General features: G+C 41.7%; 2 protein-coding genes and 1 long non-coding RNA gene across 3 annotated transcripts in view; 2 read left to right on the top strand and 1 right to left on the bottom strand.

Moving 5' to 3' along the window:
- Window positions 1–2,701: 2,701 nt before the first annotated feature.
- Window positions 2,702–23,059, bottom strand: LOC141423279 (uncharacterized). Its single transcript, XR_012448007.1, has 3 exons — window positions 22,933–23,059; window positions 18,097–18,383; window positions 2,702–2,787 (listed from the first exon to the last, which is right to left on the bottom strand). It is a non-coding gene; the product is annotated as an uncharacterized lncRNA (long non-coding RNA).
- On the top strand, window positions 5,378–9,080 carry Smim28 (small integral membrane protein 28). Its single transcript, XM_074044246.1, has 2 exons — window positions 5,378–5,544; window positions 8,715–9,080. Exons 1-2 carry the CDS (start codon window positions 5,434–5,436, stop codon window positions 9,078–9,080), a joined length of 477 nt encoding a protein of 158 aa, XP_073900347.1. The 5' UTR covers window positions 5,378–5,433.
- The window catches only part of Hebp2 (heme binding protein 2), a 7,791-nt gene continuing 5,137 nt past the window's right edge, over window positions 21,096–23,749 (top strand). The window contains exons 1-3 of the mRNA XM_020179418.2: window positions 21,096–21,568; window positions 22,061–22,196; window positions 22,963–23,143. Of these exons, the coding sequence (XP_020035007.2) occupies window positions 21,470–21,568; window positions 22,061–22,196; window positions 22,963–23,143 (416 nt within the window). The 5' untranslated portion in view covers window positions 21,096–21,469. The remainder of the gene's footprint in view (window positions 21,569–22,060; window positions 22,197–22,962; window positions 23,144–23,749) is intronic.

The following is a 23,749-nucleotide window of genomic DNA, read 5'->3' as shown; positions in this document are numbered from 1 at the left end:
ACAATGCTTCAATAACACGGGAGTACAGGTGCCTCTTTGATATACGCATTTTATTTCCTTTAGCTATATAGTCAGTAATAGAATTGCCTTCTATTTTAGATCAATTATTTCTCCATATAATTTTTAATTTTCTGTTCAAATCTCCAGTCCCATAAATGCTTATATTTTTCCAAACTAAACTTCATACCAGTAGGTTTTTTTTGTTGTTGTTGTCATTCTTGTTTGGCTTTTAAAAACCACTCTGGGATATCCACTTTCAGATGCTTTGTCCTCATTTTTGCCAGTGGATTTTGTCAAATTGTCTCTTTCCTTCCAGATTTTCAAGGTCAACATTCAACAAAAACAAAGACCAGATCTGTGACCCTTGGGTGAACTCCATGAGTTCTCGCAGGCGGGGAGATCCATCACAGTGCTGCCTGCGATCTACTAATTAGTTTTTCTGTCAGCCTAATTGAATATAAGCTTATTTAATTTATATAATAACATCTTCAAACAGTGTACTGACCAGTTGACTAAAATTCAAAAGTATTTACTCGTGTAGAAATTGAATGTGCTACCATTTTACAGCCATCTTTGGTGCTGGTGGTTCAGGCCTGTAATCCTAATTACTTAGGAGGCTAAGAGCAGGAGGATCGTGATTTGAGGCCAGCCTGGGCAAATATTTCATGAGTCGCCATCTCCAAACTAATCACAGCAAAATGGACTGGAGGTGTGCCTCAAGCACTAGAGCATCTGCTTTGCAAGTTCAAATCCCAGTCCCACCCTCCAACTCCCCAAAAAAGCTGATGGAAATAAAAGAAAATACTATACCTTTGGTATAAAAAAATAAGCATATGCTGTGAAGATTTTTTTTAAACCTTTGATCATTAAAATCCATGCAGATTTTAGAGCTGAAGTCCATTAGCATTCCTGTAAGAAGTTACAACAGAGTCAGGCTGTTGGCTCTGTACCTGGGTGTACCTCACTACACTGTAGAGAAAACAGCTTCACATACCTCTTCAGTGAGGCCTCTTGTAAGTCAACTAACAATCCGACAATTTGTTTCTGAAATAATTCAAAGCTGACTCAAATAAGCACTATTAGATTAACCAACTGCTGTGGGAATTCAGAGGAAACAGTGATCCATTCTAATCAGGGTGCAAGGCAGGAAATTATAGAATATTACCTCATGGTGGCTTTTATGTGAACCTTCAAGGATAGCCAGATCTTGGAATTATTAAGTCTTATTTATATTTTGCATATTCACAGAGAAACTACAAGTTTAGTTTAGTAAAAAGAAGAATCATAGCCCATGACTGGAATTGAACAGAGCCTTGCAAATGCTAAGCACACTCTTTACCACTGAGCCACACCCATAGTCAACATTGACGTTTTTGTTTGTATCCAAACGTGTACATTTATAAGAAACATGCAGTTTTCTGACAAGTTTCTCATAAATGCTGTGAATATATCACATCTTTCTGATATTTATTTTCAGTTAATTATGTCTCTTTATATGTTTATATCTTAACTTACTCATTTTATGGACAGTTTGAACATTTCCAGTTGTTTATTATTTTGGATTTCAAGATGTGTTAAAACATCTTACAGTGTATATCTTTGAGTACTTAGCAGGTTATTTCTTCTATTTATTTATTTTTATTTATTTGTCCATCCTGGGATTTGAACTCAGGGCCTTGACCTTGTGAGGCAGGTGTGCTACCACTTGAGCCATGCTCCCAGCTCAGCAGATTGTTTCTTTAGGAGAAATCCCCAGAAATGGAATTGTGGCAGGCTTTCCCCACAACCTGTGACTTGTCCTGACTCTCCTGCTCTGACTAGCTAAGGCTCCATTTCTCTGCTGTCCTTTCAAGCGGTGACTCAAGCATTGTTTGTGCAGTTTCCAATTTGCCTCCTTTTCTCTCTTAAAACCATTCTAATTAGGCTTTCTCCCAACCACTCCATCAAAACTACGCTTGTCCAAATAACCAAGGATTAGTGCCCCCTTCCCCACACACATTCTGTTAAATCTAATATTAAATTTCATTTGTCATCTTGGTTGATCAAGGTAGATTATCATTGCCTCCTTCTGAAAACACTTTCTTTACTTGGATTCCAGTATGCCACACTTTCTTTGTTTTCCTTCCACTTCCTTGACTACTCACTGTGTCTCCTCATCCTATAGACACTAATTCCCTTGGGGATTTCTTTAAGTCTCCTTACTTCAATATCATCTCCTTTTCAATAAGTTCTAACTAGTATCTCAAGTCTAGTACTTTCTCTTAAACTCAAGCATATTGGAAACTTATCCCATCCAGAATTCAACTCCTGATCTTTACTCTTCTTGGATTAAAAACAAAACAGACATAGTGGTTCGTGCCTATAATCCTAGCTATGACAGAGGTGGAGACAGGAGAATATGGGTCAACCTGGCCAATTTGGGAAAAAAGTGAGTGAGATCCTATCTCAATGAACAAGCTAGGCATGGTGGTACTTACCTGTAATCCTAGCTATGCTGTAGGCAGAGGTAGAAAGATCACAGTCTGAGGCTGGCCCCAGGTAAAGTGTAAGAAAGACTCTCTCTGAAAAAAATAACCAAGTCAAAAGGAATGAGGGGCTGGGGGCATGGCGCAAGTGTTAGAGCATCTGCCTAGCAAGTGTGGGGTCCTGAGTTCAAATCCCAATGCCACCCAAAAAAAAAAACTGCATAAGCATGGTGGTACATACCTGTGGTCCCAGCTATTCTGAAGGTAGAAATAGGAGAATCATAGTTTGAGGCAGGTTCCAGGCAAAAGTTTGATACCCTAACTGAAAAAAAAAAAAAAAAAAAAAACAAGCTAAAAACAAAATGACTAGGGGCATGGCTCAAGTGGTAAAACACTTGCCTAGCTGGCTATAGCCAGAGTTCAATCCCCAGGACTGCAAAAACAAACACACAAACCCCTACTCTGATCATAGTCATTGCTCTCTGCAAATGACAGATATCATCCTAGTTACTCAAGCACAAGCCTTGGAAACCCTCTAGATCGTTCTTATCTGATACCATCTTCAGTTCTTCAAGAAGTCTTGTCTCTACTCCTAAAATACACCTAGAATCTAGAATCTCACCACCTCCTCTGGTCCATTATTTCTCCCATGAATATTGAAAGAGCCCCTTAATTCCTGTATCTTTTCACAACACAGAAACCTGAGTTGTCCTTTCAAATGAAGATTAAATCTTGTCACTCCTCTGCTCAAGTCTCTGCATAGCTCTTCCATTTCACTTAGAGTAAAAGCCAAAATTCTTAGGATCCTCTGTAAACACCCCACCACCAACATATATCCTCTCTGGCCTCATCCTCTACTTTTCTTCTAGCTGGCCACTCAAGCCACCCAGAGCTGCCAGTCATTGGGTGAAGTCACCCTCAGGTCCTGACACTGACTGGCCCCCTTCATAAGCAACTTCTTCGGCTCAGTGTCTGCATGCTGAATCCCTGGTCTCCTTCAGGTCTTTGCTGAAATCCCACTCTCCTGTGAGGTCCTGGTTGACTTCCCACTTCAAAATGGGCCCCTCCCTTCAGTGTTTGCTCTGCCCCCTCCCTGCTTTTTTTCTGTAATATTTATCATAGATATTTTATTTGTGCAATTATTTGCTTCTCTGGGTCCCTGAAAATGCACCCATAAAAGCAGGAAGTTTGGTCTGACTTGTTCTCTGCTGAAGAAGAGTCACTGTTGCAGGTGCATATTTAGTGCTTTAAGCCAGGCTGTCAGTTCACTTCGCAAGAAATGAAGGTATTTAAGTAAAAGGAGATATGGTGAAGCACGCTGGCTTGTTGGGGCCATGGTACCAGAAAAGCCACTGACACAGGAAAAGGCAAACTAAAGTACAGGTCGTGAGGCATGCCTGCTCTATCAGGGGATGTATCCCTGAACGAGACAACGTTTTCAATGAAAACGCAAAGCCAGATTATTCCACAGTAGTGAATAAAAGGACAAAATGAGAAAGAGTTCCACAAAAGGCTACTGAGCAAGGCACTGAGACATCTAGTGAAAACTTTACCATGAATAAATTTAACAAGAACCAAATTCTATCAGGGAGGGCTGCTATCTATGAAATGGTAATGAAAACTATGGGCCTCCCAAGAGATCTATCTACAAAGTTTAGAGAGTCTACCAGCCTCTGAAACCTATCTATAGACCACCAGGAACAGTAGCTGAGAATTCTAGGGAAGAAAAAGAGTTCTAGTTAAGAAGTATTGTTTCAGCCTCTGTCAATGACTTGGACAAAAGTGATTGGTGCTCAGATGAGGAAGTGAGTAGCTGCAACACAGACCTCAAACATTTGGAATAAATTTCCAAAGATGCAGTTCACTTCACCAAAAGAGAACTCAACCACTAAACCTGCTGTGGTTTGAATGCATCCTCCTCAATGTGATGGAATGAAGAGGTGGAGCCTTTAAGGGGTAATTGGACTATAAGGGCTGTCCCTTGTCTGACGCTTCACACAGCATTTGGTGAGCTTGCTTGCCCTTCTGTCTCCCTCCATGTGAGGAAGCAGCAAGAGGACCTCACCACCTGCCAAATGTGAACGCCTCAAGCTTGGACTTCCTAGTCTCCAGAAGTGTGAAAAGTGGATTTCTATTCTTTTTAAATTACCCACTTTCAGGTATTCTGTTCTAGCAGCCACAAACAAACTAAATCAATGCCTTAAATATTACATAATACATATATAGAATCAGGTATCCCAAAGTTAATGCAGTGAACATTCAAATTGAAAGCTTATTTTAAGTTTGCTATCAATAATTATATAAGGTTCACAAGATAATCAGAAGGAAGACTATTTAGGTACTGGTAATTTGATTTAAAAAAAAAAAACAAACTGAAATCAGCAAACATTCCATCCAAACAATCTAAGCTATTGTCTGTCTGGCTTCTGTACAACTTTATCATTAGGCATCTTTCATCTAAATAATTCAGTAAAGTGTTATTAATGAGTCCTTGTTTCTCTACCAAATAACACTCCACTCTGTACCACAAAGTCCAGAAATTATTAAAGAGAACTCAGCTTGGGTAGTTTTTCTTGACTAGAGGTATCTCTGGAGAGGGGCATGGAAAGGGAGCGGAGAGAGGCTCAGTTATACCTCAATGTAAACAGCTCTTTACTCAGTAAGACTGGTCCTTGCTCTGTGGTAAGGCTAATACAGGAACTCCCCCATTTGAAATCTATTCCACAACTGATCTCTGGTGCCAACCCTTCTAGTAAGAACACAAAAACAAATGTGGGCTGAATTTAAATGCAGTCATCCTGAGAGGTCTCTGGTCGGTTTCTTTTCCCTGTTGCCACTCATCAGAAGATGAGTTTACCAACAGCCATCGGCCGAACACATCCACGCTGGCTTCAGGCCAAGTGCAAGCAGCACTGTGGCAATCCCGGCAGAGGGTGGAAGGGTGGCCAGGCATCCGCTGGATGAAGACATGCAGGCACTGCAGGGTAGCAGCTGGAGGAAGTTTGGACACGCTGACAGGGGGACATACGAGTGGCTAACCAGCGAACCAAGCCTGCCTGTCTTGGAGACCCAGCTGCAGGTCTGTACCTATGGCTTCAGCCTTTTCTTCTCAAAATATGGTCAGCTTTTAAACCAACCACACCTATGTTTTTCAGATCTTAAAACTTAGTGGCAACATTTTGCATTGTAGATAAGATAAAAAAAAAATACGAGTTCACTGATGGCATGGTCTAAAGGAAATAACTTGAAAAACATATTTTTTGACAAGGATACAAACTTAGCACGAATACATTCCAGGAATACTTGATGCATCAAATATTTGAAAGAACACCTGAGTCGACAAGTTTTTATGCCTTGTGTTATAGCTTTGTTCTTAGATCAGTAAGTAAGTTCTATAGGTAAAAATAAGACTCCCTTTTGTGTTGGCTGAACAGTGACAAGTTTTTAAGAGTTAGCAGAAACCAAGTGTCTTCAGGGAGGATAGAGGGGGCTAAGGAGGCTTTTCCCTCACAAAGAAATATAGCAGTTGCTTTATTTTGTCTGGAAATCACCAATGAAGTCTCTCAACTTGAGGTAGATTGAAAGAAAAAACTTTTAATATAGCAGTTGATTTATTTTGTCTGGAAATCACCAATGAAGTCTCTCAACTTGAGGTAGATTGAAAGAAAAAACTTTTAATTTGTAGACATCTAAAAACAAAGAATTCTATAATCAGAAAAATTAGTGACATTGCTGACCACACAAGAAAGCCTATTTTCTAGAAAATCAACTGGTGAAATTGGTATTTAAATTCTCTAAAACCACCATTTGTAATATATACATATATATATATATGTATATATATAAATACACAGACAGACAAATCCACTAGCAGTTATACCTGTAATTAGATATTTCTCTAAAATATTCCCTGAGTAAACACAAACTGAAAATTATTAAAAGTTAAGAAACAACTTTGAGCCTAGTGAGAAATTAGAACATTTGACTGGAAAAGAAATCTTTTTTGCATTAAAATTTTTAACCAAAATTCCATGAATAACTAAGAAATCAAATTAAGGCTACTATGATACATTTGTCCTATAGCTCTGTAAAATCTCTCAACTGGAAAAAAAAAAAAAGAGTCCTTTGTCTCAGGAGAGTTTTCTAGTCTGTAAGCCATACAAGTCTTATAGTACCATTTGGTATTTGGACAAATTTTATTCAACTCGTGAAAGTACTGATTTCGGCAGGGACGATCATATTTTTCCTTTCCCAAATTTTTGCAATATCACCATCAGTGGCTTAATTGCAAACTAGTCTGTTACATGAAGCCTTTTAAATAGGACATCGTCTCCATATTCGGTGCACATAGAAGTTAGGGGGCATCACAGAGAACTGAAAATTTGAAGATGGACACAATTGATCAGAAACTAATATCTATTATTAATATAGAATAAAGGAAAAAACATGAAAAATGGTCCATGTTTATTGGGGTTAAAGAGTTACTGTTTTAAAAGAAATAATAGTTTTAACATATTTGATGATTCATCTAGACAGAAAAATGACAGTCAAATTTCTTTTTGACTTTGACCTATTATAATAAATTCATTTAGTTTTATCTATCCTTATGGTTATAATCTGTTATGTTATTCTGATATTAAACTAGATTGTGTATGAGAAAACAGAAGAAACTCCTAGTTTAGAAATATAGCTTAATAACACAATGAAATACATTGCTAAAATATTGTTCTGAAAATATATATTTACTTTAATGCCGAATTTTATCTCCACTACATCTTTAGCCTTATCAATAAATTTCTCAATTTCTTTTAATTATCTTTATTTTATTTTTAGTGGCTGTGGCCACTTGAGTGCCTGAGATATGAATATATAAGTAAATATCCTTTATTCACCAAGTACTTCATACACATTAATTGGTTTAATTCTCATGCAAATCCTCAAAACAAGATTATTTTTCCATTTCATAGAGAAGAAAACCCAAACGCAGAGAAGGCAGGAGTGCTCCACAGTCACGGAGGTGACAGAAGTTCATACTGAAGTTCAAAGACCAGTGTCAAACCCCAGCAACCACATATTCCTTGCTTCTCAAGGAGACTAATTTTTATGCTGCTTTTGCCAAAATATTTTTACTCATCTCACCAAGAAAAAAATATTTGGTAGTATAAATAATAAATAAAACATCCAATTTTGAATTAGGAAAACACACATTCTTATAAAACTCTTTAGGAAATAAAAAAGATAACACAAAGCCAGAGAAACCATCTCCTTAAGGAGATGACCAGCAAAAACAGAGTCCTTTTTACAGAACTCCAGCTCTCAGGTCATTGTTACGTTTTACTTCAAATAAGAAGATAAAGAGCTTAATATTTTGTTTTCTTATTTTAAACATAATTATAAGACTTTAGAATGTTTTCCTGTTTTCCATAGAAGTAGATCTTAGTGTTGACATTTTTACTGTATGTTTTATATAATCGAGAGTTTTTAATGCTTCCTTATTTCTTAGTGGCTGGGGTTAAAGGAACGCGTGTGAGAGCAGAACACTGCATTTTTCATGCTGCACTGCTGCCCTGCTGCTGAAACACCGGTTCATGACCACTTTCTTATTTGCTCAATGGGAACCAGCATTAATCTTATGAGCTAATACTATGAAATTAATACCTTTTAGGTATTAATTTATCTACAATTCTTTTTCCTTAAAATTTCAAAAATGTCTATTTCTCCTACCAATTTTACAAAACGAACTTTTAAAAGAATTAAAAAATCTTATTCCTAAGGGCCAGCTATGATATTGGAATTCAAATATTACACATATGTGGTATGAACACATATGCACGTGAGACTGAGTTCCAGAATTAAAGAATTTAAGTTTTACATGATTCTTTTGTGGCAAGAAAACATTTTAGGTCGAATTCTGAATTCTGTGCAGAATTCTAAATTTTAAAAAAACATACTTGCTAAGAGTTCCCAGTGAAAGAATGAGTTGTAAACTTGCCAACTAAAATTCATTCAGATATTTTTACTTTGGTGGGAATACCGCAGGATGTCATCCAGGTGTACTTTTGGACACTGAATTCACACTTCATCACGTAAATTCAGTTTATGTCAAGTTGGCTCAAGCTCACTGGCACGACGGATGGTCATAGAGATTTGGGAGTGAGCAGTCATGGTGAGAAGGATACAAGATGAAGGAAGGGGCCTTCCTTCCTTCTCTAACCCCCATCCCAACTCGGTTTCCCTCCCTCTCCGCAGGGCACCCAGCAGGTGAGCTCCACCCGGGCAGACGCTGAGCCCTTCCTCTGCATCCTTCTTCCCGCCACCGGGCTGCTCTTCCTGGCCTTCCTGCTGCTGTTCCTGTCCCGCCGCTGCCAGGCCCCGCGCGCCCACGGCCAGGTCTTCGGCCTTGACCTTGCGGAGCAGCAGCCCCCGGGAGAGGTGGCCGACCTCCTGCCCGGCCTCCCGTGGGGCAGCGAGCAGGGCTTCCCCTACTGCCCGCTACCCGCGCACCTGGCCCAGTTCTCTGGGAGCCTGCCGCCCTCCTATGAAGAGGCCACCAACAGCCGGCCTGGGGAAGAGGCCTCGGATCCCTGCCCTCGGTGTGCAGAAGGGTCACCTTGACCGGAGTTGCAAACGTAGCCTGCTCTGGAACCCCGTTAAAAAACAGCTCTCAACCTGTAACAGAGCCCGCAGGAAAAGGGGGAGACCCCACCCAGATCCAAGAAGCTGACACTCTTTAGACCGGGGTGGGGGACGCCTGACAAACGTTAATCTAGCTAACCTGTTTTCAAGTTCCTTAGGGAAAAGTGTTTCAGGTTCTTCTGAAGATGACTGGGCTTCCCTAAAATGTGTAATGCCCCTGAAAAAAAGAAATAGTTCTACATGCATGGGGAAAAATTCAAATTACCAGTGAGCATAGAATCAGCTCTGAAGGCAAGCAGGGCCACCCGAAGGTCACCGCTGTGACACCAAATAAAACTTGTCTTCCTGTGTCAGTTTTCTGGGTCTCATGGCCCCACTTGTATGTGAATGCTTCAAGATACATAGAGAGTTCTAGAAGGAGTAAAAAAAAATCTCTAGAGCTGCAGTGTCAATTGTGCTGTAAACAGTAGGGAAATGTGTTTCCATATTAGCAATGAAAGTACAGATATTTGCAAATATTTGAGTTAGAAAAGAATAAATATCTCCAAAGTTCTGTCCTCTGTAGCACTACTACTGCACGTTTGGCCTCTGATTTCCTGCCCAGGGATTTAGCTCAGTTATGTGGGAATGTGTCACACTAAAGCAGTGCGGTAAGGAAGAGACAGTTGCTATGACACATTATTCTACATGTGTATCAATATCTAACGCTATCACAGTGCGAAGCACTGCTGCGTGGTACTCTAACTAAGTTTGTAAGCTGCACAAGCAGCAGTACCAGGTCGAAGTGACCTTAACATTGCACAGGTCAAAATTTGGGATTACATGATAAAGAGAAACAGATTCCCTCTACCAGAAACCTTTCAAATCACGTAATTCCCACTCTGGCTTTACAGACTTTAAAGCTAGAGCTCAGAGAGATTAAGTCACTTGTCCAATGTTCTATACCTTAAAAAAAGACCTGGGACCAGAAGCCTGGCCTCTCTGTCCCAAGCAGAAGCACCTGCCATTCTGTTAGGTGTTTTCCCAAGAACATTGTACAGGTGGAATTTCAGCCCACTCTCCAGGCTGTCAGTTAAATGGATAGACATCTCAGCTCAGTGATTCTCAAATGTGGAGGCAGAGGTGGGTGTTGCCATATGGAAGATACATCAAAATACCACAGTGATGGCTTGGGTGTGGCTCAAGTGGTACAGCACTTGCCTAGCAAGCTTAAGGCCCTCGGTACACAGCCTGGTACTGCCCAAAATACTCACGGCAATGTCAGGGAAGGGAGGCAGGGGGTGACATATGTAATTATTATGCTCTTACTTAATGCTATAATTTTTAAAAACAATTTTTATTGGTTTTTCAATAGCAAACTAGACGACCCTTTGATGATTGCAGATGATCAAAAAATAGTGGCTTTTATCTTTTGGACATAAACATTTTTATGCTAGATATGTGACGTTGTAAACTTTTAGGCAAACAACAAAGTAAGCAAAAATAGGGTTCATTACTTTTTCAATGTAATCTGATAGAAATAATGGTTTTTATCTTTGAGGACTAAAACAAAATATGACTTATCTAGGTGAAAAATCAATAAGATTTCTTTTAGGGAAATTGTAGTGGAGTATTCACTAATGTTCTTTAAGGGAAATACATAAACAAATGAAAATGAGGAGCCCAGCACACAGCCTTCTTCACATTTTTAATCCTCAGGATCTACTTCTGTGTCAGAAACTGATGTTTCTTTCCTAATGGCCATTCCTCCTTCTTCCTTGCTATCACAACCTGATTTGAGTCTGGGATCCTGAAAACACCTGCAAAAGGCAGGCTGAACCTTTCCAAATACCAGGGACACCAGTCCTTAATGGCAGATCTGTAAGGGAGGGGGGATTTTTCTAGAAAAGTTTGCCTTACTCTTAAAAATAAATACACATCTTACTCTGCTAGCTGTTACCTGTCTGCAAGTGAGGTATGGATCTTGCAACCATGGTCAAAGCATCACTAAGTGACTGATAATGAGAGTGAGAACATGGAAAGATGAAAATGTGCATTGATGACAATGTAGAGCAGCTGAGTTAACCACGCAACTGCCTATATTTTCAGAACAGAATACCTTCCATACTGTTTTAACCATTTAGACCAGGCTTGCTACATACAAACAAAAATATCTCAACAGTTACAAGCGTTGCCATGTTTTTTAATGTTCTGATAGGACTGGGGTTGTAGCTCAGTGGTAGAGAGTACCTGCCCAGAAATGCACATGGCCCCAAGTTTAATCTCCAGCACTGAAAAAAAAAAGATAGACATAGGTAGATAGATAGATAGATAGATAGATAGATAGATAGATAGATAGATAGATAGATAGCTGGGCTTGGTACAGTGGTTCATGTCTATAATACCAGCTACTTGGGAAGCAGAAACAGGAGGGACTTCAGTTTGAGGCCAATGGGGGCAAAAAAGTAGTGAGACTCTGTCTCAAAAAAAAAAAGTAAAAGCCTAGGGATATGACTCAAGTGTAGAACACTTGCCTAGCATGCTCAAGGTCCTGGGTTCAAGCCCTAGTACCACCAAAAAATTTTAAAGTTCTGCTAAGACTGATTTTTTTAAAAGGAATCGGTAATAGGACTCATTTCAATGTCATTATGATCTGAGAAGGAAACATTTTCTACAACCAATCTGGAGCAGGGAAGTAGGTAAATTGTGAACCAGGAGTTAAGACCTGTGGCCCACAGGTCAAACCCCACATGCCTCCTGTGTTTGTATACCTGAGGAGACAAGATTGGTTTTCACATTTTTCAGTAGTTGAAAAATGTAAGAATACTACTTTCTGATATATAAAAATTATATGAATTCAGCTGTCAGGCTCTGTTTGATGAGAACACAGCCACACACACTTGCCTCTGGCTGCTTTCCATCTCTTAGGTCAGAGCAGTTACAACAGAGAGTGCCCTTGACTTTCCGAGCCTAAAACATTTACTGTCTGTCCTTCACAGAAAACTCTGTCAGACCTGGAGATATAGCTAGGTGGTGTTGTACTAGGTGGTAGAGGTACTTGTCTAGCATGCACAATGCCCTGGGTTTGATCCCTAGCACTGAAAAAAGTCCTCTTGAGTTTAGCCAGGTTTGGTGATACATGACTGTAATCCCAGCACTAAGGAAGCTGAGGTAGGGTGGGGTCCGAGTTCAAGGCCAGCCTGGGGTACATAATGAGACTCTGCCTCTGACAAATGAAGGAAAGGAAAGGAAAAGAAAAGAAATGGAAGTGGAGAGAGGAAAGAAAGAGGAGACTAGGGCAGAGCAGGGGGAGAAGAGAGGAGAGGAAAGGAAAGGGAAAAAGAGGAGAGGAAAGACAAGGAAAGGGGAAGGAAAGGGAGGGAGGAGAGGGGAGGGGAGGGAAAGGAGAAAGAAAAGGGAAGGGAAGGGAAAGGAAAGGAGGGGAGGGGAGAGGAGAGGAGGGGAGGGGAAGGGGAAAGGAGGGGAGGGGAGGGGAAAGGAGGGGAGGGGAGGGGAGGGGAGGGAATTTTCTGGCTGTTACAATAATTCCGTAGATTTCAAGCCTGATTGCATGGCAGAATTACTTGGAGAACTTTTAGAAATGCTGATACCAGGACCCACCCAGCCCAATTAAATAGAATAGATCCAGTCATTCTAAAATGAAATCAAGGTTGAAAGCTATTACTGTAGGTAATGAAAGTAGCCACAAAATTAAGGGAGTTTCGGAGTGGACAGATGAAGGGTAACAAGTCTAGAGAAAAGTAGATGTGTAAATACAGCCTTGAGCCTCACTTACTACCCAGCTGTCACAAGTACTTAGAAGCTGCTCTTGTAAAAAGCACTGACTCCTTACTGGAGCTCATGAATTAAGTAAAAGCAAGAGAAAAGTTTGGCATCCCTGCCTCCAGTTTTTGTATCTTCTTGTTGCTCTGAGCCATTCACCTTGCAGCCACCTTGGAATCGAGGAAGGACAGGACAGATGGATAACATCTTTACATGGAGAGGTAGAAAAATTACCTCCAAGGAAAGGAACAGAAGGGCTCCTTGGGGCAAACCACCTACCAGGCAACAATGACGTGCTTACTTGGCCAGAGTGCTACCCTCAAGTGAGGACAGTGATAACTTCTCTCTGAAATCTCTCCCAAAGCAAGGACTGAGACAAACAACATCACCGAGGCACAATGGGACTATTGAATTGTGCACACCTCTCACCCTCTGCTCTAATTCTTTTCCTATTTAAACCTAAAGTTCGTGGTTGTACTTGAAGATGGGCTGAAGTGCTTTCTTTGCCTCTTCCTGTGGTGCTCCAATGCCCCATAATAAACCTCCTTTCTCTGCCCTTCACCATTACTGGTCTCATTGTTTGTCATATTGGGGTGGGTGGCCAGACCTGTCCTGGAGTTTAAAACTCCAGTTTCCCAGCATTCTCTGTAAAGTGTTTCCTGACACCACTGGCTTATGGCACAGCTGCAACCAACTCCACTCACAAAGTGAAACTTGCTGTGGAACATAGAACAAGAATGCACAGTGGGTCCTTGTTTAAATGTTGACATAACTAGAAAACACTTGAAATACTGAGTGTTAACACTCCAAGAAAGACAGCAGAGTTGAAGAAAATCCACCAAGAGAAGAATTAAATTGTTAACAGCCAAGAAGTATTTTGAAAATAACTCTAGCCAGAAAAGATTATGAATGAGAGGAAGTATAATCAAAGTAATGAATAGAATGTAGACATTTTTACTACATTCTATACTGAACCAGAAAATATCTGTAAACCATTACTTTGGATGACAAGACGTCTGCTTCCTGTCCCAGCATGGAAAGAGCTTGGAAGTGGCCTTAACAAGAATAAGAAAACTGAGTAAATTTTAAAAATCAACATGACTGTTCTTAGGTCTATCAGAGAAGTGAGGTCACAGAGCAGTCAACTGCTCTGAAAGTTGGAGAGACAGACAGATAGATTCAGAGAATCACAACTTACCTGTGTAGAAACTCGCAAGTTAAAATGTCCAAGAACCAGTGCTGGGGTAGAAAACCTGAACTAAAATTGACGATTCCTGGGGGTTCTAAGTGGACAAATCTGAGAGTTAAAAATTCCAGGAGACCATCCACGGAGGCCCCACACTTTTGTGAGTTTTAATTCCTAAACCCTACTAGATTCTCACAGAGAAGACAGAAATCCCCTTGTGCTTCCAGCAGGGACAGAGAGAAAGAGTAAGAATTCTGAAATACACCATGGCTCCCCGTTTGTCCCGCAGGAGAAACTAGTTAACCGAACCCTAACCACTTGGAGATTTATTGGCTCATAATTGACTTGAGGGATGAGAATCCCAACTTCATCTCTCTCTGCCCTTCCACAGGGGAAGGGCAATATTGAACTCCAGCCCTCTCTAGCCATCCTCTCCTCAGATACATGACTAAAGCCCTGTTTACCAGTTCTCTTCACCCAGCACATCGTGTCCACCTTTCAACAAAAAAGTATAAGGCAAACTAAGGGGAAAAGACAAACAAAACCCCAGAATACCAACACCGCAGGGATGCTGGAATTATTAGGCCAGAAATGTAAAACGATTCTGATTAAGAAGCTAAGGCCCCTAATGGAAAAGTACAGTGTGCAAGATGAGTAATGTAAGCTGAGAGATGGAAGTTTGAGGAAAAACAATAAATTCTGGAGACAAAAACACAGCAACATAAATGAAGAATGGCTTTGATGGGCTCATATGTAGACTAGACAGCTGAAGAAGGAATGTCTGATCTTGACGCCATGTCAACAGAAACTTCCCAACTAGAAAAGCAAAGACAAAAGCAAACTGCATCTTAAAATCACACTTTATGATTCCAATGGATGTAAAGTTCTAGAAAACACAAAACAATAGAGATAATAAAAAGAGCAGTGATTGCCAAAGGCTTACAGCATTCTGACAAGGTCGGAATCTGCAGGTGCACCATGCCTCTATCATAGTGGGAGGGAACGCTAAATGGTTTCCCTTGACTAAAAAGAAGTTTGTGCTTAGTCAAGGACACTGGCAGTAAAAATACAGGATGGCAAAAACAGAAAGGTCAGACTAGGTCAGACTGTTTTGATGTTTAAGTCTCTTCCTCTTTTGTATAAAGCTTGCTGAGAAAAATAAAATTTGGGCAGTTGGTCATCAGCCTTCTGGCCCTCTCGATATGTGTCTTGTCTGTTCATTACTTCCCTGAGCCCTTTCTGGTCAAGGACCTCTGTGATCCCAGCACAAGTCCACTTGGACAGGGACAGTCACCAAATCAGTGTTTCTCAAGTGTGCTCCATGAACTGGTACAGACTCACAAACTGTTAGGGAGTCTGAGATAAAATGATTGGAGCACCTGAGAGAGGTTAGAAAGGTTTATAGCACTGTACTTTTACAAAATCCATTCATGTGACCAGTGGCCTTGTCTCACTGACGCTGGTCTAGGCGAGTTAAATGACTGTCACACTTGTGGGTTCAGAAGTACACAGCAGAGTGCCTGGCATACAAGAGGCCGTGGGTCTGATCCTAGCACTAGAATAAAAAAAATCACATAGCATGAGCTACAAAGAGTCTATTCAAATAGAATCCTGTGTTGGTTTATGATGAATTACAAAAATTTTAGATTAGCAAATGATCTTTCATTAAAGATAGCTTGAGAAGCTGGGTGTGGTGATACATACCTGTGATCCCAGCACTCAGGAGGCTGAGGCAGGAGGATTGTAAGTTGGAGAACAGTCTGGGCTATACAGTGAGTTCCAAGCCAACCTAAGCTATACAGCAAGACCTTGTCCAGGGGACAGGTGGAGGGTGGGGGTGAGAAGCACTGATCTGGAAGATGAAATGTCTTAGGCATCACAACTCAACGTCTTCTCCATCTTGGACTCAATTTTTACTCATCAGTTACCTCTTTTGTGCCTGGATCTCATTCTGCAAACCCAAACCTGGGGAGACCATTTTGCTGGACTTGTAAGCAGGCTGAGAAGTGACTGGTCCACAGGTAGGTTCAAGACTAGGGGTTCGTCTTCCAGGCAGCAGGGCCCATTGCACCATGGTAGCAGTTTCATTCTAAAAAGGTCAAGGAGTCCAGCCTGATTCCTGCCACTTCTTTTTTTCCCCCAAATGATTATTTGTGTTTATGTAGATCTGTTTATTCTCAAGCCATGATTTAATACAAGCCATGATTTAAATACAACAGGCAGAAATATCCATCATGACTAAATTTATTGTCTTACAAAAATCATTGTCTAGAAATATGGGAGTATAAGGCAATTATTTAATTTGCCCTAATTAGGAAAGAGTGTAAATAATTCTATAGCAACATTGAAAGCCCCATGTGGGACAGTTTTAAGGAACACCTTACCTGCCTTAAGTTTTTAGGTAACCGTCTTCAATCATGTGATCAGTTAGAACCATTTTCTCCTAAGGTCAGCAAGAGTTCTTTGTAAGAGCTTCTGGGAATGCATGCTATTTGGTTGTGATATATTTGATATTCTACTTTACTCCAAAGCATGGAGTAAAATCAATATGGATGTCCTATTTTTTTTCATAAACACTTACTACAGTTTCCAAAGTTATATCAAGTCTCACTCTGATTAAAATTGATGTTTTAATTTTTAAAGACATTTCCAGCTTTAGGCTTTAGCTCCTCCATCCCCTCACAATTCAATAAATGTCTTCTTATTTTCTGTGGCATATGAGAAAGGTGGTTTGTTCACAGGTGCTCCTAAAAATACTCAATTACTATCTAGCTATCTAATAACTTCTATGACCAGCATTCATTTAACATTTATCAAACAATTATCTATCAGGCTCTGAGCAAAGTGCTCAGTGGAAAAGGGGCTTTGTGGGTTGTCCAGGGTTTAAATAATGGATGAGTATTAGAATTCTCATCGAAATTAAAGAAGTTAACCAACAGGAAAGATTACATTTCTTATTAGAATACCAAATTGCTACCCGTTTTACAGTCAACATATTTGAAAGAGTAGAAACCAAAAAAAGACCAAATATGTAGTGAAGGTGTGGGACAAGAATGACACCAGAGTTAAAGGTGACTTGGTGGTAAGACATGTAAAGGCCAAGACCAAATTTTATTAAATGCTAAAACCACCAACCCCTACCACAGCCTTATCCAGGTAAAAATTCTTCAAGTTATTATTAAAAAAAAAAATCACCCCTAACTTACTATCATAAAAAATAGCCATTTTACATCCAGCTACAAAGGAAAGTACAAACAGGAGGATAGAAGGTATAAAGCAAGACTTATCTCAAAAATAACCAACGCAAAAAAGGACTGGTGGTGTGGCTCAAGTGGTAGAGCACCTGCCTACCAAATGCCCGGACCCTGACTAGTTCAAACTCCAGTACTGCAAGAAAAAAAAAAAAAAAGCCTTTTTGTATCCTCACAGATTCGTGGATACTACAGGGATACCTTGCATCTGCTCTGTGATCTCTGGGCCTTCGCTAAGGCTCGAGAGGACTGTCTGGAATCATCTGATCACTTGCTCACAGGTGTGATGGGAAACACCTGCTGTCAGCTAGGATCTCAGCTGGAAACCCACACATGCTCAAAGGAGCTGCTTGTGCTTTCCTTCTGCCAGCTGCTGTATTCTCAGAGCCAGTGTCCCAAAGAGAAGTTGGATCTAGCCTTGGAAGTCACCCAGTGTTATTTCTCTGTTGTCATAAGCCAAAGATTCAAGGAAAGGGAATGCAGAGCCCCACCTGTCCATGGGAGCTGTGTCAAAGTCCTGTTCCGAGAATAGCGTGCTGGGTGGGAGGTAAAACCCACCACAAGTATGGAACAGATAACCAAGTGACTAAGCACTATTATGGACAGTGCTTTTCTCAAGTTTTTAGTGCTCCTTTGAGAACACAGGTGCACTTTCACCCTTCCTTAGGGTGAGTCAACCCAGGGACTTAGTTGCTGTGGCCAATGAAATACAGACAGAAACAACTTATATAGCTTACTACATGAAACATTTATAGTCAAACCTCCTTACAGATCACACACTTACAAATTCACCTACCTGTTAAATGCACTTGAACCCCACAAGCAAGACTCCCACACTTTCCGATCACTCCCACACAGGCACAGGACAGCAAATCCCTCGAGCTGCTCAGAGCACAGCATCCTCAGCTGAGGTCAGAAAGGCCAAGCTCAGTCTTCTTGTTTCAGCTGTCACACTGTAAACTGTTGTCTTCTCCACAGGCCACTCAGGACCATGTGTGTCTCCTCCTTCTGCCTGTTGTGGGCGATCTCACTGTGCACTGTGGTACCCAGGTGCAGTGTAGAAGTGCTGTCTAGAGCTCCTACCTGTGAGAAGGATGTTAAATTTGTGTTACAGAAACTCCATTCGGACACCAGTTAAAATGGCGATAGCTGGGAATTGAATATTAATGAATCAACAACTATATTAAGTATCTTTATACAGAAAAAAGTTACACAAAGAAAAAGAAGAAAAAAGAAAAGAAACAACTTACATATTGATTGGGTGTCAAAAATATTGGGGCCAGAGAGGCTCACAGGAACCTAACTTGGTATTTCCCCTAGGATCTTCAGGTCAGGATTCACTAATTCAGTTTTGTGGTGACTGTAGAATGAAACTCCCATGAATAAGAAAAGAACCTACAGGTTCTGCTAGTAAGTCTCCTTGCTCAGCACCCACTCCCAGCCCCCCTTCCTTGGGGAGTGTACTTTCCTGCTTTCACTCTCTCTATAAAACTCTGCTGCTACTTTGCAAAAACAAAAGCAGAAGAAGAAACACCTCCCAGTGCTCTCTTTCCTGCCTGGGGTAGTGATGAGGGTCCCCTTATATAAAGACACCATGGTGCACCTTTACTTATAAATAAAATAAAATAGCTGCTTCGTAGTGTCACATTATTTAACTATGAGCTAATGACTAGAACAATTTAACACTAACTCATCGATTTGATTATTTTGAAATACGAGTATAAAACTTGAACCTTCTGAATTTTATTAAGTGTATTCTAACAAAATTCCATTAACTTAAATAAATCATGTATTTTACTTCTTATATATGACCAATTACCACCTTAAAGACAGATAATTCAGCCTAGTCACCTGCTGTTATCTTCATTAATGATATAGTCCACCCCCTCAACAGAATGCCTCCAAATTTAGCCTAACTTTTCTGCAAATAAAATGCTCTCCCCTAAAAAAGACATTGATAACTATAAAAGACAGTCTACAGGTTAAAAGAAAAACAAATTTCTTAACCAGCAATGTAAAGTACTTCCTTTTCCTTTTTTTAAAAAAACTCTACAATAAAGTATAATTACATTCTCAAAGTCACCTAAACAAAGGATCACATCTGTTACATGGTTAAAATAAATGGGTTATTTTAAAACACAAGTCAAAATTCATTATTGAGGCTTCACTAAATAATTCAAATATTGATTTGATACAACTACTAAAAATCGGCTTGCATCCTCGGGCCCTTGCACAGTTCTTGAGGCAGGGAAGGATAAGAAAAAGAAGTTACACCAATGGCTTTAAAAGGACTTGATCTGTCCAATGGGATCTTTTCTAGTAGTGAGCAGGAATAAGGTACTGGTACGAACTGCAGTGTGGACGGACCTTAAAAACACTACTTCTTTCACAAAAGAACAAATCACATATTATGTGATTCCATTGATATGAAATGTCCAGACTAGGCAATCCATAGAGACAGAGAGTAGATGGGTGGTGCCAGGAGTTGGGGACAGAGATGGAGAATGACTGTTCAGCAGTATGGGATTTCTTTTCGCAGCGACCACATTTTCTGGAATTAGACGTGATGGCTGTAGAGCACTGTGAATATGCTAAAACTCACTGAACTGTGCATTTTAAAACAGTGAATTTTATCTAATGTAAATTATTCTTAAAATTTTTTAAGCACTAGACACAGGATAGTTATAATCAAAAAGTCAGATAATTGGTGAGGATGTAGAGAAACAGAACACTCAGATCCTTCTGGTGAGAATGTAAAATGGTGGGGGGAATAAACAAAACACAGCAACAAAAACCAGTATGGCAGTTCCAAAAAAAGTTCAATACAGAGTTATTGTTTGACCCAGAAATTCCACTCCTGGCCATTTACCTAAGAAAAGTGAAAATAAATTTGTGCACAGAAACCTGTACACAAATGTTTTAGCAATATTGTTTATAACAAAGGTGGAACAACCACATATCCAACCACTGATGAATAAACAAAATGTTTATTCATATTACATGTTTATGACATATTATTCAGCCATAAAAAGGAGTGAAGTACTCATACATGTTACAACATGCATGAACCTTGCAAATACTTTGTCAAATAAAGGAAGTCACAAAGGACCACATTCTGTCATGATTGCATTCATATGAAGTGGCCAGAAAAGGTGAACCCATAAAGACAGAGAGAAAATTAGGAATTGCCTAGAGCTGGGGTTTTAGGATCTTGGGGGTGGCTAAAAGACCTGGGATGCCTTCAAGGTGTGGGGCGATGAAAACGTTCTAACATTGTAGCGACTGAACAGCTCCATGAATATATTAAAAACCATTTAATAGTTCACGTTAAAGAGGTTAATTGTCTCTATAGTCCTCTTGGAAAGACACCTAACCAAAACTTTTAAAACGCACTGTGGCCTGCCCTCCCCCAGCCCCCAGTCCTGGTGGGATTATTCAGAGGGCTTGAGATCATTTTTGGAAAAGGTCAAGGAACCAAGAGAGTTCAAGATTTTCCCAGAGTCACGAGTCCCCACCGGCCTGTCCCTCGAGGGACCCTGACGGCTTGTTTGGTGTAGGCAGGGCCGCGGAATCCAACCCACGCGTGGAGCGCGGGGCCCCGGGCAGGAGAGCGAGGTCAGGGTCCCGGCGCTGGCTGCGCCTTGCCGCCGCACAGTGGCGCACGAGGGGACAGGCGGCCGCTCAGCCAGTGCCAGGGACAAGACGGTGGCAGAAGTGCCCCGACCTGTTCTGCAGAAACCGCGCGCTGCCTCTCGGTCCTCCGCCCACGGCTGCCTGAAATCTAGTGCAGGGGGCAGGAGGGACCTGGGGGACGCCGGAAGAAGTGGGTCCTGCCGTCAGGTTCCCGGGCTGGGTTCCCTGTCCCCTTGGGGATGAGAGGGGGTTCGCGCAGGGGTCACGGCCCGGGTGGCAGATGTCAGCGTCCCCACCCAGCTCCCCCGCGATGGCGTCGCCCCCTGGTGGCGCAGATCCGGGCGTGTCCAGCTGACTCCGGTCTCCGCACTGCGGACAGAAGGGCCGCGCGTCGCCGGGGCGGGGACTCGGGGACCTCGGCGGGCCGGGCGCGGCGCACACGCAGGCGGGCGGCCGAGTGGCCGGGTGTGGCGGCCGCAGGTGCCCCGTTGGCGGCCCCCTGATCCGGTTCTGTGCCTGGATCGTCCGCGCTGCCCATGGCTGAGGTGCCCGAGCCCGACCTCGGGGCAGCCGAGGCGGCGGCGCCAGCCGTGGAGACGCCGGCCTGGAAGGCCCCGGAGGACGCGGGCCCGAAGGTAGGCGGGGACCCGGCCAGCGGGCGGGCGGGCGGGCGGGCCGGTGGGGGTTCGGGGCTGCTTGGCGGGGAGGTCGGAGGTCCCCGCAGAATTAAGTGAAAAATACGATTTTTAGGATGGTCCCAGTCCCTATCCCAGATCGTGTGCAAAGGGAAAACTCGGTCTTTAGCTGTCCCCCGCAGGTGAGGGCCACACTTCCATTTCTTGACTCTGTGGGGATTGGGAAGAACAGACTCAGTCCTAGATCCCGCACTGAGACGCTCCAGGTTGAGGGTGGTGATGGTGGTGTAAAATAGATGCTTGTTTCTTTTCACGTGGGCTGGGGTCTTCCCAGTTCCTAATCCCAAGGAAGAAAAGGGCCACCCCTGGTACTAAAGAGCCAGGACCTCAGGATGGCCCTGGGGCCTGCTCCAAGTAACCAGAGGTCAAGGTATCTACCTGGTTGCGTCTCATGTCCTGCTGTCCTGGACTCGCTTCTCCGTTCCATTTTAGCCTGGAAGTTATGAGGTTCGACACTATGGACCAGCCAAGTGGGTCAGCACTTGCGTGGAGTCTATGGACTGGGACTGGGCCATCCAGACTGGCTTTACGAAACTGAACGACTACCTCCAAGGCAACAACGAGAAAGGTAATGACAGTGTGCCTTGTCATTATGTGAACCTAGTGTGATTGAGACCCTGGGCATATTAAAGAAATATCCTTTATAATAGAAAAATAATCAGATCATCTAAGACCCAATGTTTTCAGAGAAAGCCTCCTCTAAGGAGCCTTTGCATGGCTGGGTCGTACTTTTCAGCCTCTGCCCTTCCCCCTGCTTCTGAACTGAGGCTCTGTGTAGTCAATGAGAAGTCCTGTCCCATGAACAGGATAAGGCTTCCAGATAATTTGGAGATTGGCAGGGTTAGAGATATCAGGGACAAGAAGATATGCAAGAGTACGAGTCTCAAGCCATAACTTCTGGCTGTTACCAAAAGAGGTCACTTAGCCTATAGGACCTCATTTTCTGATTCTAAAGAAAAAAGAATTAACCAGACCGTGCTATCTCTAACTTTTATCTCTAAAAACATAGGATTTGTTAAACCAAAAAACTGATAGTAAAGAAAATGTTCAATGTGGATCATGAATAATTGAGTCACTTAATCCTCATTATTTATTTATTGTAGTACTGGGGTTTGAACTTGGGGCTTTACATCTTGAGGCAGGAGCTCTACTGCTTGGGCCAAGGCCTCCAACCTCCACTCTTACTTTTTTTTAAAGATGAAAATTATTTTAAAGGTAAATAGTTATATCAGTACTGTAAAGCAAATCAAGAGATTCACATCAAAAAAAGAGGAGGTTAAAATTTAAAAAGCATGCATACATACACTAAAGTTGCTTTCATTTTTATGGCGCAGAGATGAAAATCAAGATGACAGCTCCAGTGACAAGCTACGTGGAGCCTGGCCCAGGTCCTTTCAGCGAGTCTACCATTACCATTTCGCTATATATCCCCTCTGAGCAGCAATCCGATCCGCCCAGGCCTTCGGAGTCAGGTGTCTTCATTGAGGACAGAGCTGAAATGACAGTGTTTGTACGGTAAGTGGTGGATAACTTACAGCCCTGCTGACTTCAAGGCTTGCTCAGTCGGCTGCTAGTTTTACCTGTGTGCACTCACCACTTAGCTCCTATGCAACTTCAACAGGCTTTTCCATGAAAACAGTGTGTTCCTACTGGCTTGATTTTAAATATTACTGAGGACCGTTGGCAGTACCTAATCAGTTCATTTAATGAGAAGTATATTGCATTCTCCCCCATATAAAACATAGTACAAATGATATCCCATCATGTCAGTCTGCCCTTATCTGCAATCTAGGCAGACTTGAGTAAAAGTACCCTAAGAAACATCACATGATATCGTCTTAGTCTGTTTGGGTTGCTATTACAAAATGCCATACATAGACTGGGTAACAGAAAGTTATATTTTCACAGTTCTGGACGTTGGGTCTGGAAGTTCTGGTGACTGACTAGGGACAATTTACTGGATCATCAATGGTACTTTCTTGCTGTGTTCTCTCATGGTAGAAGGAGACAAGATTCTTCAGTCCTTTTTTATAAGGGTACTAATCCCATTCTTGAGGGCTCCACCCTCATGATCTAATCCCTTCCCAAAGGCCCCACCTCCTAATACTGTCACATTGTGAT

This window comes from Castor canadensis, chromosome 1 (genome assembly GCF_047511655.1).
Source record: "Castor canadensis chromosome 1, mCasCan1.hap1v2, whole genome shotgun sequence".
Taxonomy (NCBI): Eukaryota; Metazoa; Chordata; class Mammalia; order Rodentia; family Castoridae; genus Castor; species Castor canadensis.
The sequence above is the reverse complement of the archived record's forward strand: the minus strand, read 5'-3'. Positions and strand labels throughout refer to the sequence as shown.

Coding starts and splice junctions, on each gene's coding strand:
- Smim28 (XM_074044246.1), top strand. CDS start 5,434: ATGCAGGCACTGCAGGGTAGCAGCTGGAGGAAGTTTGGACACGCTGAC. Junction 5,545..8,714: donor TCTTGGAGACCCAGCTGCAG/GTCTGTACCTAT, acceptor CCCTCTCCGCAG/GGCACCCAGCAGGTGAGCTC.